Here is a 20,076-nt window from a genome sequence, read left to right as displayed (position 1 = left end):
AATATCTGAGGGACAATGTGTGAACTCTAATTTCCGATAAAAATTTTGAAAAATTAAATATTCGCATTCGATTGATTGTCGTTATACCCGGTAATGACCTAATTTTACTCTCATTTCATCCCGTTCCTAATTCCTAAGAGAAAGGGGATAAAATTTACGACCGCACCGTAATTCGAATAAATCTACTGTCGGAAGACATTCACTGCCACACAAATGATTAGAAAGGTTCGTGCGCCACATTACTTTGTAATGAATTAATTTTTCAAATAATTCTGCTCAATTTTTCGTTTAATTGTGGGCAAAAATTGTTTGTGTAGGTGGTCCCTACTGATAATATTTGTTTCCTGTTAGAAATGTACAAGAATATGAATTTCCATTGAGAGAAGTAATTTAAAAAAAAAAACTATAGAAAAATTAAAAAGGGTACCTCAGCTTTATAAATGACATTGACAGGCAAGCAGACCATAGATGCTTGCAAAGAACGATGTATTGAGAGAGTCAAAAACAAACTTCCAATTGCCGAATGGATCAATGCCTTTCTGGTCTATAACAAAAGCGGTGAAACCCCGATGAAATACCATCAATCGTATTAAAAAATTCGCAGCTGAACTAACAGGTTCGATTTGCAAACTATTCTCTCTATCATATAAAAGGGGTCTCTTCTCGATAGATTAGAAACTTGCTCGGGTTAAATCCAAATCAAAAAAAGTGAAAAAAGACGGTTCCCAACAACTACCGTCCGATTGCTTTAGTCCTAGCCGTTGTCAAGGTCATGGAGAAAGTATGCTAACATCATCAAGGACCAGATGTCGTAAACTTTAATAAACCAAGGATCTCTTATCCTATGTCACCAACGTATGGACTGAAGCTATAGAGAAATATAGGTAATCCAGAGCAATCGTACTTTTGACATAGTTTGGGATGCAAACCTTTTAAGTAAGTTAAGATCATACGGTTTGTTGTGGCTTAGTAACTTTCTTAAAAACCGATTCATTAAAGTCGCAATCGATGGACATATCTCATGGATGCATCTCGTCACCTATTCTCCCTCTTTTCTGTACATCAACGAATCACTGGATAAAACAGTAAACCTGATATATAGCTTTGCTGATGATAGCGTACTGATGTAGTCATTTGAATCAAACCCCCATTAAATTCATCTAGCATCTCAATTCGTAGACATAAACATATCATGACTATCAATACCAATCTTAAACATTTCAGTTTAATCCAGCAAATATCTAGGCTGCCGCTTTTACAAACAATGCGGGCACTACAGCACATGATTTGGTCCTGCTCGGATATACACAACAACTTCTAATCCTCTACAAGGCCCAGATTTGAAGTATTGTTTACACATTTGGCATACGTGGATGAATACCGAGTTCGCATGCAGACGCCGAAGGTCAATTTTTTGGTACTTCTTTCTTTGGGGAAGGGCAAGCATGTAGATTCAGCTACCAAGCTTTCCTTTTCCGAACACTCAGGCCTACAGAAGTTCAAGATCAATATCCAAAGGCATCTCCACACGGAAGGAACCATTCGAACTTCTCGAGTGTAATATGGTTTGCGCTCTTGGGATGACTTTTAACATAAACAATAACTCTACTGCAGAAATAATTAGTTTTGTTGAAAATTTACAATTTTTGCTTCAATGAAGCAGAGCTGAACTCTCAAATATGAAAATTTATATCGAGAATTCTGTATCTTTCACAGGGACACAAAGGACATATATATAGAATAGCAACGGCTAAAAACTGATATAAAAAATAGGAATTCCAAGTTTAGATAAATACGGTGGATATGAGTGCAGTTCTTCGAAAGAAAAAGAGTTTATCCCATTTATTTTCACTATCCAAGTTAAAGAGTGTATGACCACTACCCATTGCTTGCATATTAAAATGCGATGTTCGGAATACATCGGGGAATTTATTGAATAGAATTTTTGTCTACGTAGTTTCCTTGCAAAAAAATTATTTTTTATGTATCAAAGGGGTGAAATTTGCAATAGTATAGTAGTTAGTAATTCAAGAAATATTTTTCTGGGATTAATACGCTAAACCCACATAATATGATCGCCGACTCTTTGATCTATAATAAATTTTCTATACTCACCGTAAATATTCAACCTTGCAGAGTGCGAACTTTTTCCAGCGCGATTTTCTGCTGTACACATATATTCTCCGCCATCTTCTACCATCACATGACTGATATTAACATGGCTGATGACGTCTCCATGAACGGTTACGTACTGTCCAATTACGAATCTGAAACAATGAGATTTTGGGAGATTTTGAGAACAAGAACTAGAAAAACAAAATTGGGATATGGAAACAAAAAGATTAATACGTGTGGAATAGTTTGGTCGTTGAAAAGTAACAGAATTGACTACGTTGGAATTTACAATGGAAATTTGTGTTGTTTTTGTATGATTAGTTTTTTCTTTTCTTTCGTTTTGATGACTATTGATGGTTTGTTTCCAAATGATAAATGTATGAGACTTTGTTTTATTCGATATTAAAGAACGTTGATTGGTGTTAACTATACGTTGGAAGGATTGCTACTGCCCTTTCGGCTATGATACAGAGCTTTTTCTATTAACAGCGAGAGGAGGGTCAACAAATTGCCGTTCGGGATCATTTACAATATTCTCTAAATAAAATACAATATAATAATTCCATATATAAAATACAACTAGATCAAATCGCATATCGGTAATGACCCAATATCAATTCAATGCTGAGTAAAATAGAAAATACGAATAATACGAGTAGTTTGGAGGTGAGGCTCGAGATAAATTGTCTAACTTCACCAACTAATCAGTCTTCAAAGTACCCTCGGCTACAAAATAGAGAGGTTAATGGATTAACACGATTCACATTATTAGGAGGTGAAATAATACGAAAATGATTTGAAATAAGCACTCAACGCTACAGAGTTGTATACAGTATGGTGCAAATGAAAGGAACAAATTCGATACTTCGTAAACCGACAACTTCAAGGAAAAATCCTAAAACTTCTCGATTTGAATTTTTGATTAAACTTTTCGCGAGGATACCTTTCTATTTTTGAAGTTATCTATGTGAACGTGATGACTTCATCGCTATACTTTTTAAAAAGAAATGTTGGTAATGTAATGCATTATTTGAAAGGTCTCAATACCTAATCAGCCATGTCAATATGTCTGAGTAATTGATGTTTGTATTTGTCGACAAAAATTAATGAAATATTATTATTCCAATAATTTGTATTAATCAATAAATAGAACGAAACCCAAGTTGAGTCCTCAATTTGCTAACCTTCAGCTGTAATTCAATGAGAAAGACGTGTTATAAGTTTAGCAGCTATTCATGCAATCTCTATCTAGACTTCTGCTTACGAATACTACACCAACACTTAAAATTACATTGTGTGCCACGCGTTTCGATAAACAAGTTATCGTCTTCAGAGACCGAAGTATAAGTGTTGTTGCTACGGTAACATTAAACTTTATATATAGAATAAATTATTTGCTAAAGGTGGAATAATGATTTATTGAAATATTCCCAATGAATCCTTTACATTGTGAGGCAAAATCATTCTCTACTCTTTCAATTTCATTCATTTTTCAGTCAATTGTTACTGGTTTAAATTTATCCATTCAATGGATATTGATGTTCTTCGTTGCATATCCACCATACTTTGCCAAAAACCATATAAGTATAAGGATATATCTTTCTTTTTTCAAAAAAAAAAAATGGGATAGAGTTGTATTTAAGAAGCAAATATCATTTTATTACAATAACCCAATGCAATTTTGATCTTTTCTTCATTTATTAGTTCCTAATAATTACAATTCAGACTTTAGCACAACTCTCTTTCAAAACGAGCCAAATACAATAAAAGTTGTTCGAGCACGAAGCACTTAGAAGCAAATGGTCGCTGTTAATTTTGAATGGTACACCAACATTTTTTTGCCAGGTAAACGAATCGCAGAAATCAATTACATATTTTTGTTTTTATTTGCCTATCTCAAAACAACAGTAAATAGCAACCCTCGTATGCAATTATATCTTCATGACTAAGGGGCTCTGCTTTTTAAGAATATTCCTTTTTTAATTCGCCTTATTTCCATGGTTTTACTCGTCGAATTTACATCCGACTGATAGTAAATTTTCCATCTATCTTTGAAAGGCATATTATACATTTAACATAACATAAAAGTTTCCAAGTAGTTCATAGTTAAAATACTTGATTTTTCGAAATAGAAAGGCAGAACTCCGAATGAGATACCCCAAACAAATCATGATATCGTGATAAGGGCGTTTCTAAAGTTTCTATATACTATTCATACTAGTCAAGATTATTATAATGAAATTATCTCAAATCGTGAAACTGCAGAAAGTTATGAAAATTTTATTGAAGGATCACATTAAATTTATACATTATGTTATGACTTGTTGGTTGCTAAATATATAAAGTTTTATTAGTCAATGCAAAAGATAACATTGTACTTTCGGAAACTGTGCCTTGTCAAATATAACTGTAGTGATTAGTCTAATCATTAATTAAGGATTATATTTGAATCATAACCTGACAATGCTTTAGGAATGGAACAATTCAGCATAGAAATATTTCGCACAGAAACACAACACATTATTATTATTATTATTACCTACTCTCTCAGTTCGTAGCAATAAAACTTTACATCGGACCCATGAAAATGTACTTGCTTTGCCTTAATTAGAAAATGGTGGGAATTTCTAACAAGAGGAAGTATCCCAGGAGACTAAAACTTATTACATATGGTAATTCAGCTAATGTAGTAAGTTGAAATATGACTTAATTACAACCTTCTCATAGAAAACATAAACTGGAAAAGATAATAACTCATTGTGAATGTATGCTTACCGATTTTCAATTGATATGGGCCCTAGTAAATTCAATACCTTTAAAAAAATTTTTTCTGTGAATGAAAAAGTTTCACTTGCCTTTAACAAAGTATCATAGGAACTAGCCAGATTACACCATTAGTAAAGACCTTATTTCGTCAGTTACAACACAAATTGTAGAAACTAGGTTTGAAGATAATTTTGCAACAATTTCAATCCATGTATTTTTCCACCGATACTGTATGTAGCTGGCCAAATTAGTGGTAGTGCTGAAGATGTACAGCATCAGCTTCTTAAAATGTAGACGAGACTACAGATAGTAATGAAGCCGCTCAATTGATTATCTATGTCCGATTTTATCATGGTGCGTGGGCAGTAGAGGAGCTTTGGGGGTGGGTCGTCGACCAAGAGGCTGAGAAACGCTGCTTCAAGAGCTATGAACACTGATGAAACAATCTCCTGTCAAATTAAACTGAAGCAAATATAGGGGCAAAGTTCAGAGACGTGCGTCTTCATTATATAGTGTCCAACTATCCACTTGTCAAGAGCAGCTACGAAAGTTATCATTAACCAATTTCCACAGGTATACATTCTGTTGCGTCTGTCATCAGGAGTATCAAAGATGGATTGGAAAAAGGAGAATTTTACACTTAGGGAATAATAATGAGTTACGAAAAGAACTAAAAAGACCTCGCATTCAAATTCAGTAAAAAAATATATTATAACCTAATATTTTAATTCTTAAGAAAGTTTATTTTATATTCATTTATCTCTGCTTTATTGGTAAATTAAAACGCATAGTAGATTATTGAAGGTTTTCCAGAAGAATTATAAATGAAGATTTTAATTGGGACCGTAAAGTTTTGTATGAATAACTGGATTGATCTTTGCAATCGTCAGTCATGTGGAGGAATTACGTACAGATTGAATTGGTGCATATCAATATCTCGAATTTCTAGTGCCTTCCATTCATTTTATGTGTTGATCGCAAGTGTTCTTCATTTTCATCTAGCAGAGAACTTACGACAAATCATCTCAAGGTTTCACCTGAGTGAACTCAAGTATGTCTCCTATTCTTATTTTCAACTGGATGAAATGATATCCTCTTACATTCCAGGTCAAAAGCAAAATCGATATTTTGAGTGTTTTCATTTTCTTCCAGTTCAGTTTGTCAAAAACATATTGAAAAAAATAGCACTTGAGGTATATAATTCAAATATTGATGACATCTAAAGTCACGCCATGATAGGTGCCTGCTACAGCAACGGCTTCAGTGGTATTTACTTTCGCCTATTTCTTTGAAGTAGTCCATAACGACCTGACTACATTTATGACTATTCTGCATTTGCGATGTAAGACCTAATAGGTGCAATTTTCCTAGTAGCATTTCTAATCATTTCATAGTTCATTTTCTGTATTATCTAGATCAGTCCTTTATCCTACACATAATCGAAATTTGTAGCCGATTTTTAACATTTTTTTGGTGCAAATATTGTTCGTAACTTGTTAATTATCATAGTTTACTATTGCTCGTTCCTGACTTATGCTAGAGTTTTGATTTTAGTTTACCTTCTTTCTTGCAACACTAACATTCATCTAGTACGGATTCTGACAAGCCAGTCGACATTCCAGTTCATTATTTGAAGTTGAAATTGTGCAACTCAAGCCTTCATTTAGTTTTTAACAACATCTATATATTGGACTTAGTTAATGATTTCGAATATAAAACGAATACATGGGTGAGTTATTTGAAAATTTATGAAAGAATTTTGTACATTTTGGAGTTGGCTTAGTGATTGGGTTGCCCTGCTATAGGATTTGTTTGAAGGGCTTGGTTTCTGATATTTAGAAGTCAGATTTTTTCATGAGTGTGCAGTTCTTTTATGAAGATAATACCGAAATAGTTCAAGAAATTTGATAACTGTGAAAAGCCTTTTGAAGACACAGAAGTTGAATTAGAGTCGATATTCCTAAGATATCCAAAAACTCATTTTTATCCTTATTAGACCTATGAGAACATTTAGCCATTGATAGTGGAGAGTCCGAGTAAGTTTGACATCTATTAGGTGGCTATTTGATTCAACGAATGTTGTCAGGATCAAATTTATCTTAATTTTTCATAAAATGTTCATATTTCGTTCTATTTAACATAAACTAGGGGGAATGATGTCAATGGTAGTCAAAGTAGTTAATGACTGTATCTTAAAAACTCCACCATTCATATTAGCATGACAATGAAGTAGTTCTTTCCAATTGATGGATCAGCAGAGGGAAATACACATTTTTTTCAATTTTTCCTGTGTCAATCTTCGAGTGAAATTTTGTTAATGACCGTGAAAAATGGGCATTGATAGAAAATGCTTCATTAATATTTCCTTCACTCAATTCATAATGATCTGGCTGGTATTGTTGATACTTACATCAACATCTTCGTTGTGCGAAGGTAAGATCATGTCGCCATCAAGATAGAAAACTTAACAAACTACTTCGATGTATTTGCTTTAATAGTTCAATTGAAATTTATTTATATTTATTCTGTACATTCTTAAAAAATCTTACCATTCGATTTCGGTTCAATTATTACCATATTTGTGAATTATTTTCAATTCATGATTTTCTTATCGCACTATCATTTATCCTGTGGTAGGAACCGTTTTTAAGGTTTAAACAAAAATGATCTAGGGTCTAGGCAATTAGGGAGAGCCCAATTCACAAATTATTCGACCTTGAGTGTGAAAGCGATGAGGGAATTAGGAAGGTAGTTAAGGATTATCTCTCTCAGCTTTCGACAATAACGAAGCACATTTAAATTCGGTGTGTAGAATATTATTTTATAACTAATATGAAGATTTATGAATTTTTTTATGGTCTCCGTACTTTATCTGGATATACGTTGAAACCTAATGAAAAGCTTGTTTAACGGTCCAGTTAGTTTAAATAGAAATTTTTCAGCAACTTTTTCCTTTCTCTGACTACCTTTCTCTTCGATAAAGTTATTTTGTTCCCGATTAACTATGCTGAGTTTTCCTAATTGGTTGTCGAGCAAATACTAAGTTGATATTGTTCAACTTCAAATTGGTAACGATTAATAATTTAAATTTCCAAATGGATTTTCGATTACTCTGTCTAAAATGCGACGTTGTCAGATATATTTTCTAAAGCCACTAAACGAATGCTCTCAGTAAACTGTCGCTTCGGATGTTTTTAAAGATTTGTTTTTGGAATAGTTTTAAAGATTTTATAAATTTATAAATCAGCATCATCATCGAAATATGTAGCTAACAAGAGTTTTTTTATGCAACTTTTCTTATTAACTCGTTAACTATCAAAGTTTATTATTAATCGCTTTAACAAGATTTTTTCAATGTAAAAAATTGGCAATAAGATGTCTAGGGCTACTACTTTAGTTTTGAGTTATTGCAACACTGAGGTAGATATGTCAAATCTAACATTTCCATCATAACTTTTGACATTTTCAATTGTGAACTTAATCAGAACGTTTTTTAACGTGGATTAAATCAACTCGCTTCGACTTTGGGTGGTGAAGCACCAACTCGAGCCAAGGTGTTTCGTTGGTTTCCAGAATTCAATCATGGTCGAATATCGCTACAGGATGAATTTCGTGAAAGTCGTCCAAAATCAGTTGATGTTTCAGAAAACATCGATGGTGTGCGCGAACTGATATTGCAAAATCGTCATTTGACATACCGTAAGATTGAGGCTTACTTAGGCATCAGTTCCACTTGCATACCCTCAATATTACATAAACATTTGTGTTTTCAGAAAGATTTGTTCGCGTTGGATACCGCATAATTTGACAATCGCTCAAAAAAATGCTCGTGTCGATTGGTGTACAGAAAGATGACTGTGTGGGTTTTTCAAGACGAGCCAAATTCAACAAAAGTTGCTCGCGTACGAAGTAAATGGTCGCTTGTCTTTTCGGTATAACTGGACTTTACCGTTCATCCGATCAACGTGGACCAGTCAGTTCTGAATAGTATGCCAGCATTTGTTTGCCATAAGTACTCGAAACAATCGTAAAAGACGAATTATTCTCCACCACGAAAATGCGAGCTCTCACACATCAGTTAAAACAGAAACGTTCCTGAACAGTCAAAACATCAAATCAATGGGTCATCCCGCAGATCAAAAATAAATTGCGAGGTCAACGAGTTTCTAAGCTGAAGAAACGTAATTACTAAAACTTTCAATATTACAATATCGTCATCAGAAAAAATAGGGTGGTCTAATTGAAGATTTTGTATCGATACAAACTGTATCGGTGTGTTACAAAAAAAAATCTTTATAGTAGATAAGCAAGTTTTGTTTTTCTGCAACAGCATGGTATTTAACAAATATCGCATTAAAAATTTACCCAATGACAAGAAATTGAGTGAAACTATTGATAAATCAATGTCGAAAATGTTGTCATTTCAGACTCATACAAAAATCATTGAGTTATAGAGAGCTGAAGCCCTTCCTCCTGCTCTGGATGAAATATTAATCTCCAAAATTGATGTCTTCTTTGAATAGTGATTCCTTTCAACATAAAGCACCTATTTTAAGTTCTTTGTTCACTATATTTTCAATTAAGTAACTTGAATAATCTTTGTTGAACTATCTCATATATGCAAACGTTAAGATTCCCCATTGAAACTGCCGGAAAGTTTCCAAAACTAGTTTTCCAAGTTCACGAACCCAAAATTGCTTTCTAATTAACCGGAAACGAAGTACGAAACACATGCAGTTAAGCACTTTGATGATTTATTCACGTTGCTAAATGTAAATCATTGGCGTAACAAATTAATCAGTAGTCGGACGAATGCAATGAACTACTCTTCTTTAGACGAAAGATGATTGATTTGTTACCTGTAGAGTTCCAAATAGAGTTCGACGTTATCGAAAATAATACCGGTTTGACGTAAACATGAAATTTTCATCCAAACATGAAGAAGAAATTGAGTTTTTTCCATTACCAATCTTGTTTAAGATACAGGGCATTCTTATGGGCCAATGGAACAACAGTTGATGTATAGTTATTATATTATTCAGAATTTAAATAATAAATTAGAATGTTAATGTTAATGTAGATTTCTTTTGACGATTTTATAACTAACTTACAAAATGCGACACAATCAGGAGACCAATTATTTTATCAAATCACAAGGTAACACCTTAAACTACTACATTATTGTTACAATAATACGTCAAGCTACCATGTATCGTAAGTTTCAAGTTTTGAATATGCTATTGAGAAAATGAAAGTACCTCCCTACCTCGAAATGATTCACAACGAAACCGATCACTTGTACTTGGTAAAACAAGATGCCTTCTACTGTCCCTTTTCATTACATTACACCATTTTTTCCGTAATTTCTCTCCCTTAGGGATATGTAAAATCTGTCCGAACCAGTCTTTGACATCCCGACAAAAAATACAACTAATACTAACTAGATAGGATGGTTGAAAAAACTTTTGAAAATTTATATCAGCGCTATTGTAAGTACTAATGACGTGCGGTGATTTGCAGAATTTATGTTACAGCTTGCCCAATGTGTATTTTTTTCTGTCGAATGAACGCCGAATTTACACTAGCATTTTAGGTGTTATCAGATTGCATCCATGTACTCTTCATCGTCCGAGTTCTATAAATTTTGTTCCTTAATTTCACAACTAGATATAATAATACCTATTAACACCTAACCTTTCCAAATATATTCTACCAGATACACAATTCGAAATTTTACTCAACAAGAATGAAGACTGGTCATGGAAGATACTTTGCCCATCTTGCAAAACTGGGTATTATACAATCATCGGCCTGTACCTGTGATGATAATTCTTGTGCTGATCTCAATCACATTTTTATTGGATGCAGCAATCACATTCATAAAACAAATAATTTGTTACAATTACTTGTTAAACAAAACTACTCCCTACCTCTAAACCTCACACACCTTTTAAGCATAGATAACCGACAAACTTTAGATCTATTAGTAAATTATATCAAGGATATTAAAATTAATATTTAAGTAGTATTATTGAAAAATTCTGAAGCTGATGGAGTTGCTTCCAAGTCATTTTCTTTCACATACACACACATACACGCACAGTTAAGGACTTTCATTACCAAAAGCCTTTAAGACATTGTTGTTCAATCAAACCAATCCTCTTGAAACATTTCTATTTCCATAGCTCTTCCAGTTTTATAGCATTTCAAAATATAGAAAATGGACCTCGAATAAACAATTCTACTCTTCCTCCATAGTGGCAAAAAGTTTATTGCTTACATTTTTCTGAAATTACAGTTCATCATAACTATGCAATAAGAAGAATTTCCGACTATCTTATGAAGTATTTCACAATTCCAGTGAATATACGGAGTGCGAAAAACTCTTAAAAATTATACTAAAAATGCTAATAACATTTTCAATATAATTAGTTTTAGAACAAGTTAAAGAAAATTCCATTTTTTTTAAACTGCATTATCAGGCTCTGGCTTCTGCACTAATACACACAAGGTGTCAATTTGAAATCTTATCACCCTTTTTATTTTGGTCTTTTCAAGAAATAAAAAAATATGCAAACTTTTCTGAAAATTGAATATATGGAGTTATAATATTGTATACGTATATACATAGTATTCCGAAGAATTGTACTAATGTTTACTGGTCTATCTACTACCTACCGTTTGAGGATGATTAACTTTTGTTCCGTTTTATTGTGACAGTTCGAAATTAATGAAATATACCAATAAATCTGAATACTTTATCTCATTTGAGTTTGCAGATCTGACATTTTGCTTTATCTGGAAAAGATAAAAAGAACGAATTTCAAAGGCATCTTTCAACTTAGAACCGATTCAATCAGATCAACTCACTACCAAACACTAGACAAAGAGATGTTTCACAATGACGGAAAAATTTAAACGGCACAAAATTCTTACAATAAAGAAGCAGAAGATGAATATTTCAATTCAATAACAAAGAAAGTAATTTTTGATGTTGATAATAAAATAATAATATTTATTAAAGTTCGTTCAATTCGAAAACATGCTGTGCCATTCCTCAAAGGTGGAAAGAATTAGTTTCCTGCTTGAATATGCAACGAATACCGATATCCTTCAAAGAATATAACCTAGATAGACCTACATCTTTAATTGCTCGCATTCACAAGAAGAGACCGGTTTAGATTTCATTGAAACTCATCAGAGCGGTCCACTACCTTCTCGTTGAGACACTCTGATACAAACTGGATACAACACTAACCAGCGCGAATATTTGGTTTGTGCAGTTGAAAACTTCCCAGCAACTGAACTGAAAACAACAATTAGAGATAGATTTCCTATACCAAACACGATCCTTTCACTATGTTAAAAATAGGAAGTAGAAATAAGTTTTCATACATCTGTACTCAAATTAAAGCATATTAAATTGTCTTTCAGCATATTTTTTTGATCTGAAACTAGAGTTGAAGTCAAAAGTTTACAGTAGGCCGATTTCTATGCACACAAGTATAGTTTTGGTCGACATACTGGTTTAACCTATGAACTATAAAGGGCAACTTTGACCTAAACTTGGCGCTGAAATTTGGTCATATAGTATTTGGATCCTGTATAATAAACAATTGATTCAAACAAAGCTCTTACTGAGAAAAATTCATTGAATATTCATGAGCTAATCAAGAAATGGATAATAATATAAATCATGCTTGTATAATTGATGCTGAAATAATTATAAGTAATTACCTTCCATGGCTAGGTAATGAGAAACCATCCAGAGTCCATGATATTTGCGGTGTCGGATTTCCTGAGGCACTACATTTAAGGGAAACAGCGGGACCTGGCTGAAGTGTTTGCTCGATGAAACTATACAGGAGAATTGGAGGAGCGTCTGGAATTGTGAAAATAACGATTACGTTCAAGAGCATTATCAATATTTCACAAAACGTAGTTTATTAAACATAACTGACATATTTTTGGTAGTGATCAACTTGCAAATTGAAGTATATTTTTTGAAATGAAAAAATCAATATGAGGACAAAAATTATAATGTTGGTTAAGGGCCTAGCACTCTTGATGGTTAGGTTGTTTCTAAAATGTCTGTTATGTTGTGGTCGGATGTCAAATGATTGTTTCTAATCACAACTAGGTCGTATGAGTCGTACGGCTACAGCAGATATTTTTTGTGATATCAATTTGAACATATTATCTCTCGACATGCCGTCTATATACTTTACTACGAGAGTCAGTATCAAGAAAACAGAATCATGACTTGTGCCTAAACAGTTCATCTATGGCCTCAATTTATAAATGTCCGAGCACATCTGGTTGTGATAAATTATGGTTAGGAAAAGACCAGTTAGGGCTCTACATGAAGTAGTGATGAACTCGATATACTGTATGTTTACTTATACGGTAATTGTAACGATGAACAACTTCTTGATGAAGACTTTGTTGTTAATTCATTTCGTAGTATTTGTATATTCCAAAAATTAAATTTTTGATTTTATTTTTACTCCGTCGAGTCATAATGACAGTGATAGTAGTTTGGAATTCGTAGATAGAGTAACGCATTACCAGCGTGTAACTTGAACTTACATAACATCTATTTCCATAAGTTCAACAGCACATTCAACAAGAATCAACAAGAGCAGAATAACACAAAATGTCAACGGCATTCTTAATTATTTTGCTTAAAATCTGTTTTGTTTTCATCTAATTTCCAAAAAGTTGTCGAATACTGTTAAAAAATATAATTTTTAATGATCTGGCATTTAAATTTGGACTAAGCTTGTGCGATATACCAAGTGTGTTTTAAACAAAAATATATGTAATTAAAAAATGTGTTTATTTAAAAAAAATTTTTCGCAAAACGGAGATCCAATATCATAATATCAAAACTGGTCTGGAAATGCATAAATAAAATGAATGAGACATGTATGAAGAATTGAAATTTTTCTGCAACGGGTTTTGGGACACAATGAAGTGTAGGGAAATGCTAGAGCCGACAGAGCTGCTAAAGTAGGGGCGGATAAATCACTTTCCACACTTTCTGTGGAATTGGCTACAAGATAATAAATGATATTCTAGAAAAGAAGGTAGATAGGGGAAGAGCCAATTAATGGATAATCTGAAGGTGCTGAGACAGGCAAATTTACTCCTGGAAACAGGAGTCTTGTCTTGGTATTGCTGCTTAAATAGACATCTAAAGATACTAAGATAAGCAGAAGATGCAACGTGCAGGACTAAACCTATACCCACATTTTCTCAAAGTGTAAGAGACTATGAAGTTTCAGAGCATTATACCTCGTATGAAATAGGAGATCTTTGGCTGCTAATGTCATCTCGCATCCTGAATTTTATTAAAGGAGTGGAATTAATAGATCAACTGTGAACATTGAGTATCCCAAGAGCCGCATCATAATTTTTGAAATTTTACGAATAATTTTTAAGTTGTAATAATTAGGAACGTTGGGATATTTATACTAAAATGTAATTTTATTTCAATATATAATTGAGAAATTATGTCTTTGCAAAAGATTCTACTTCGAAACAACCTATACTACAACATCAGCATTCAATAATTACAAAATTTGTGTAATAACTGATAATTGAATTCAATTTTCATAGTAGAATACAATAATTGTTGATGAAATTATACAATACAAATTTTAATACCATAACAGTCAAATACAAACGACAAAGATAGATTTCGAAGAGCTTCAGGCATATCTGAAAGTCCAGCACACACTAAATTTTGTGGAGAATTAGAAAGAAAAGTGAAATTTATTTGTGTGAACCAAAATGGAATTTCAAAAATGGTGTATAAATTATAAATTGATAGAAAGAATAAGCTTTGTGAGAAATTGATATAACATCTGAGCTATCTGATTGGCATGAAAAAGCAAAGTCTATCTAAGCAATGAAATTTCAAAATAAATGAATGAAAATATATCAATCATCATATACTTTTACTCCATCAATTTACACTAGTATGTTACAGTTTATGACTCTGCTTGAATAGCCTCTTTAGTGAGATCGTCACTGTAGTATTTTCGTGGAATTTGAATTTTGAGCAACGAAATACTATTGGTATCTGTTTTGATTTTGAAAAAAGTGCTAAAAGCTACCGAAATATTAAAATCCATCTGTTATAATTATGTAATGACAGTTCTAGACGCACTTCGACCCCAATAAGAGAAGGAATCGTGCAAAAGTGGACAAACCCATTCGTTTTGCGATTCCATACTCGAGAGCTAAGTGAAGAGCTTCAAATCTTGTACGACTTCATGCAGAGTATTTTCGCAAATGAGACAAGTGAGTGCAGAACTTATTTGGAACATTTTGACTGATAAACAAAAAGAAATGTCTTTATTTATGAATCTAACGTTGACATGAATACGTTGCTAATCAAAATCAACGAATAATTTGAAAGAATAATTCAAATTTCATATTTTATCTTATTTTGACCAGATGAATTATTTTACTCCGTTTTTCATCACACTCCATAGCTGAAACTATAAATTTTCTAACAGTTGATACATATGGAATAAAGATTTATAAAACTTATACGAAAAAATTCATGTTACCTCCTAATTGGAGTTCAGCAGCTGCTTGAGCTGTATCACCTTCGGCTCGTCTTACAATGCATTGATACATGCCTCTATCTTCTCTTCCAATATTGTTAACAATGAGGGTTTCACTAGATCCTCGACCTGTACTTGGGAGTTGTCTGCCATCTTTGTACCACGTAACTAAATGTGGCCCACCGCTCTGAGAAGAAACTACACATCTGAAATGAGTTATTATTTATTTTTAAAAAATTTTTTGCTTTCAATATGATTTTCTAGTCTTAAATCGACAAAAAAATCAATATCTAAAATAAAACCGTCATCTTGCTCACTTTCCGCTAAATTATTTTAGAGATTCTCGACTCTATGCGCTCTATTTTGGTTATACACGAATAAACACATGTGATGTGAAATTATTCATTATTACGTCACTTATTTAGTACCATTTCGAGTTTACTCTCAGGGTATGGCCCTGAAAAAGTTTTACTAAATGTATGTGACAGTTCAAAGTGTTAAGATAAATCAAATCGCTCCTAAGCTGAAAATTATCAATAGAAACATAAAACATATATGCAATTCGATACTATAAATTGCGAGATTACTATAAAGCTTTACTCATATAGAGTTAAACGCCTTTTGAAAGCTGGGTGCAGTAGTTACAGCGAAGTAGACTGTCAAACTTTAGCTATACCTGTGTTGTAAAGAATGACTTGTCCTCTATTTCTATATCATATTCATTTTACTTGAACATATTCAGCTATAGCCATTTCGAATACTTATAAAATGTCAGTTTTAGTTACGAATTCATCATTTACATGTATTTTTTCCTCCCTTTACTTACACTTATTGGAGGACGTAAGTAACAATTACTGAAAGGGTATCGATTGCATTTGACTCACCACCCTTAATGTCGGGACACTACTCCGATCCGACTCCGGTTCGGTTTTGCTCAAAAGAACGGATCGTTGTGGGATCGGAAGGAGTGATCACCAATATCTCAAATCCTTCCGAATTATTTCTGATTTATACATTGATATAGTCTCGATTCGAAATTTTCTTTGCATAAACTTTCCAAAAATTTCAGCAACTGCGATTTAGCCATGGTGGCATTTTGTCTAGATAAGGAAGATGAAGAAAACCGGAGAGATTTCATGGAGAACAGAGTTATGTTCACATCTAGCTTTGTTTTCGAGAAGAAAAGGGAAATTATTATTTTGCGTGAGACAAAAACAAGAAATGCTTTAAAATGCGCGAATTTTAGCATCTTTTGTTTGAAATTTGTAATTAATTTTAATTGAAACATTTTTTATTGTCCTTCTTAGCCCTACAAGGCAATCACGGTTTCATACTCGAAACAAACACCGAAAAAACCCAGAATAATGATTACAAATTCCAGCAGACACCCTGCAGACATTAGACGTATAGACAGCACGTTCGGAACACGATTGGATGCATGATTGGACTCGTGTAGGTGTGTGAAGGTGTGAACTTCGCTGTTGAAACTCTAGTATCATTTTTCTTTCAGACACTCGTTCGTCTGTATGATCGTAGCCGGATCGGAACGATACTTGTTATGCGTATTCCGGCCTTTAGGTTGTATACCAACCTACCACCTTTGTGTCGTAAACCAACTTATCACTCTTCGGTGGAAATATTCTATGCCATATGAATCGTGTATCTTATTTACTTGGAAAAGACCATTTTTTCTCCCAAGTATCAATTCCAAAAATAGGATATACTTTTAATTACATCAACAACATCAAAATAATACCTCAAAAATGTCTAAATAGTACCTATTGATTCATGAAAAGTGATAAAAATAAGTGATATGGATATAAACAGTACAAATACGAGGATGGTCTCAGATGTACCTGGCATACCTCTAGAGATGGCGGTATTTGCTTGAAAAATATCACTGTATTAGAAAATACATAATCTATACAGAATATGTTTCAAGTTTGAAGATGCCACGTTGTTTAGTATTTAATTGGTAGCCATCAATAGTGAACGTTTCGGTGTATTTGTAAACATGGAAAAAATTGATAATCTTAATGTGATAGAATACTTTTATTTGAAAGGCATTAGCTCAACCAATATAAAAGCTGAACTAGATTCTACTCTGGATGAGACTGTTCCTTCGTTATCAACAGAAAAATATTGGGTAGCAGATTTTAAACGAGGCCGTATAACCTGCGAAGACCAAATGAGATGACGACTCCAGAAATGTTGAAGTAAATCCCCGAATCGGTACTGGATGATCGTCGACTGAAAATGCGCGAGCTAGCAGATATAGGAGGCATTTCAAAACTCAGAATAATGGACTTAAAAGTAAGAACTGGATCCAAACAAGGCCAAGACCATTCCATCTGCATGCTAGGACATGGCTTCGGTTTTTTCAAACGCGCGTGGGATAATCTTCATCGACTATCTTGTAGAAAAACTATCAACGGCGAAGAAATCCAGTATACACGGCTACATTTGGATAGGAAGAAAGTTTTGTTTCAACAAGACAATGCACCAGCTAACACATCCTTTTTGCATTAAGGAATTAAAGTTTGAACTGCTTCCTAATGTACCCTACTCGTCATATTTAGCTCTCTCGGATTATTTTCTATTCCCAGACTCAAAAAAATAGCTCGGTGATTTTCCAACAATGAAGAGGTGATGTCGGCTGTTAATGACTATTTTGAGGAGCTTGTACTTTTTGTACATCGCTGGGAAAAGTATAAGGAGCTGAAAGAAGAATTCGTTGAAAAATATTCAAATTTTTGCTCAAGGTTTAGGATACTTATAAATATAGTGATCTTCTCTATGAAAGGGTGGTTTTCAGCATAGAAAATTTGGATAAGTTTGATGAAGACTTATGTGAGAGGACCAAATCAAGTTTATAAAATCCAAGGATTAAATCTGTTGGATAGTAAAAAATCTTATACACCTCACTAGATGTGAGTATATTCACTAGTCTCGAACTTCATTGCTCGGGTACAAAATCGTTTTCGACCAGAAAATGTTACTTACATCCCTTATAATCTAAACATCTATTAATAGGTGTATTCGTAATTCAGCTATTTCATTACTTTAAATAGATTTTCCTGATTTTGTTTTGTTTTTGAGATCTTTGAGATTCGGTGCATCATTCTCATTTAGTTTCCAATACTTGATTGCAATAATTTTGGAGTTTTAGCTATGATTGCACTATATCCGCGGAAGTTCAAATACTCGTAATACATTTAGATGAGTGCTTAATAGTAACTTCGATGCTCCAATAAACTTTTATTGTTTATTGAATGTCATGAAAGATTATGATTGTATTTTCAGTGAAGAGCGTAAAAGTCAGAAAGAAACGTGGATTATCTTTATTAATTTATAACTATACTATAATCGAAATCTCGTAAAAAGTAATGTGTGTAAGCTAGGGAAAAAATTGTCAAAACATTCTCAAAATAAAGTTCAACTTTGAAAGAGTGTTAAGTGCAATCGCTAATGACACATAAAACGGGTTTTGTCATAAACGTGTTGGAACTATTTTGAATGCCATATCAAAGATATCGCGGGGGTGAAGTTCCGAATAATCTGTTATGAAAAACGTGCAAAGTATCACCACACAAATTACTTGTTGTCAGTATCAATTCAGTTGCTTTTTTGTGATGGAATATATTGCAAATAAGAGGAGAAATATAGAAAATCGGTGTGGTGGCATCAAATCTTTTATTAAAGGAGGAGAGCCAAGGCTTGCAATATGAAGGCAACAATCAGAAAATCGTGAAAGCCAAGGTGCAGCCGACAGCAACGTTAAGGTGATGTTTTTTATTCAATTTTTTAACGTTTCATTTTATGTCCTTGGTTTCAGGTGGCATGTGACAAAAGTGACTTCATAGGTGATCGTGTGATGCAAAATTTGTAAATAATAGGACTCTTGACGGTTTGTCTTATAAGGAAACGACATGGAACTCACGAAAATCCAAGACAATTAACAGTTTATTATACATTGCCTAACAGCTCAAATAATGTGGTGCAAGTATGTAAAAAGACATTATTACATTGTTTCACAATATCAAACTACGGGTTAAAACTATTGGCAAATTGATTAATAATGATATAACTGTAGTGAATATAGAAAGTTTGCACTTGCAGATGAGGATCTCGAACTTCAGCGCATTCCTTCAGTCATTATAGTAGGTTGAAAGGTGAATCAATGAAGACCATAATATTAATAAATGTTAGATGGTATTACGCATTTGAAGATATAAATTCCAATTATGCAAGTACTTACTTCAATATTCTCAAAATTTCCTGGACCTGAGTATCATTCTCGGAGCGAAACTTGTAAAAACTACAATTTATTGAATATAATGATAAAAAGTTATCGAAATGACAAAGACAGCAAGAACTAACTTGAGATTATAGATAACAAACTAAAAAAAATATTAACGACCCCAATTTCCTCCAAATGACAGATGTACTATTTTTATTTATCTGAAACAAGTGCTGCCTCTTTCAGCTTCAAGGCATGGGCAAATGTTTTGTCTTCGACAGCTCTAATTATTACTTTCGTATTAAGGTGGGGACATACCTTTCCGTTGCATGCGGGAGTAACTAGACGAACAGAACAGAGTGGTTTCACGGACTTTAG

General features: G+C 33.2%; 1 protein-coding gene across 5 annotated transcripts in view; it reads right to left on the bottom strand.

Annotated features, from left to right (window-relative positions):
- Positions 1-20,076, bottom strand: part of LOC130896195 (cell adhesion molecule Dscam2) — a 260,584-nt gene that overhangs the window by 101,833 nt on the left and 138,675 nt on the right. For all 5 annotated transcript variants that reach the window (XM_057804116.1, XM_057804113.1, XM_057804114.1 and 2 more), the window contains exons 8-10: positions 15,462-15,664; positions 12,619-12,763; positions 2,116-2,267 (exon numbers count right to left, since the gene is read on the bottom strand). In XM_057804116.1, coding sequence (XP_057660099.1) covers positions 2,116-2,267; positions 12,619-12,763; positions 15,462-15,664 — 500 coding nt within the window. The remainder of the gene's footprint in view (positions 1-2,115; positions 2,268-12,618; positions 12,764-15,461; positions 15,665-20,076) is intronic.

This window comes from Diorhabda carinulata, chromosome 7 (genome assembly GCF_026250575.1).
Source record: "Diorhabda carinulata isolate Delta chromosome 7, icDioCari1.1, whole genome shotgun sequence".
NCBI lineage: Eukaryota > Metazoa > Arthropoda > Insecta > Coleoptera > Chrysomelidae > Diorhabda > Diorhabda carinulata.
Note: the sequence above shows the minus strand (reverse complement) of the source record. Positions and strands in the feature narration are given on the sequence as shown.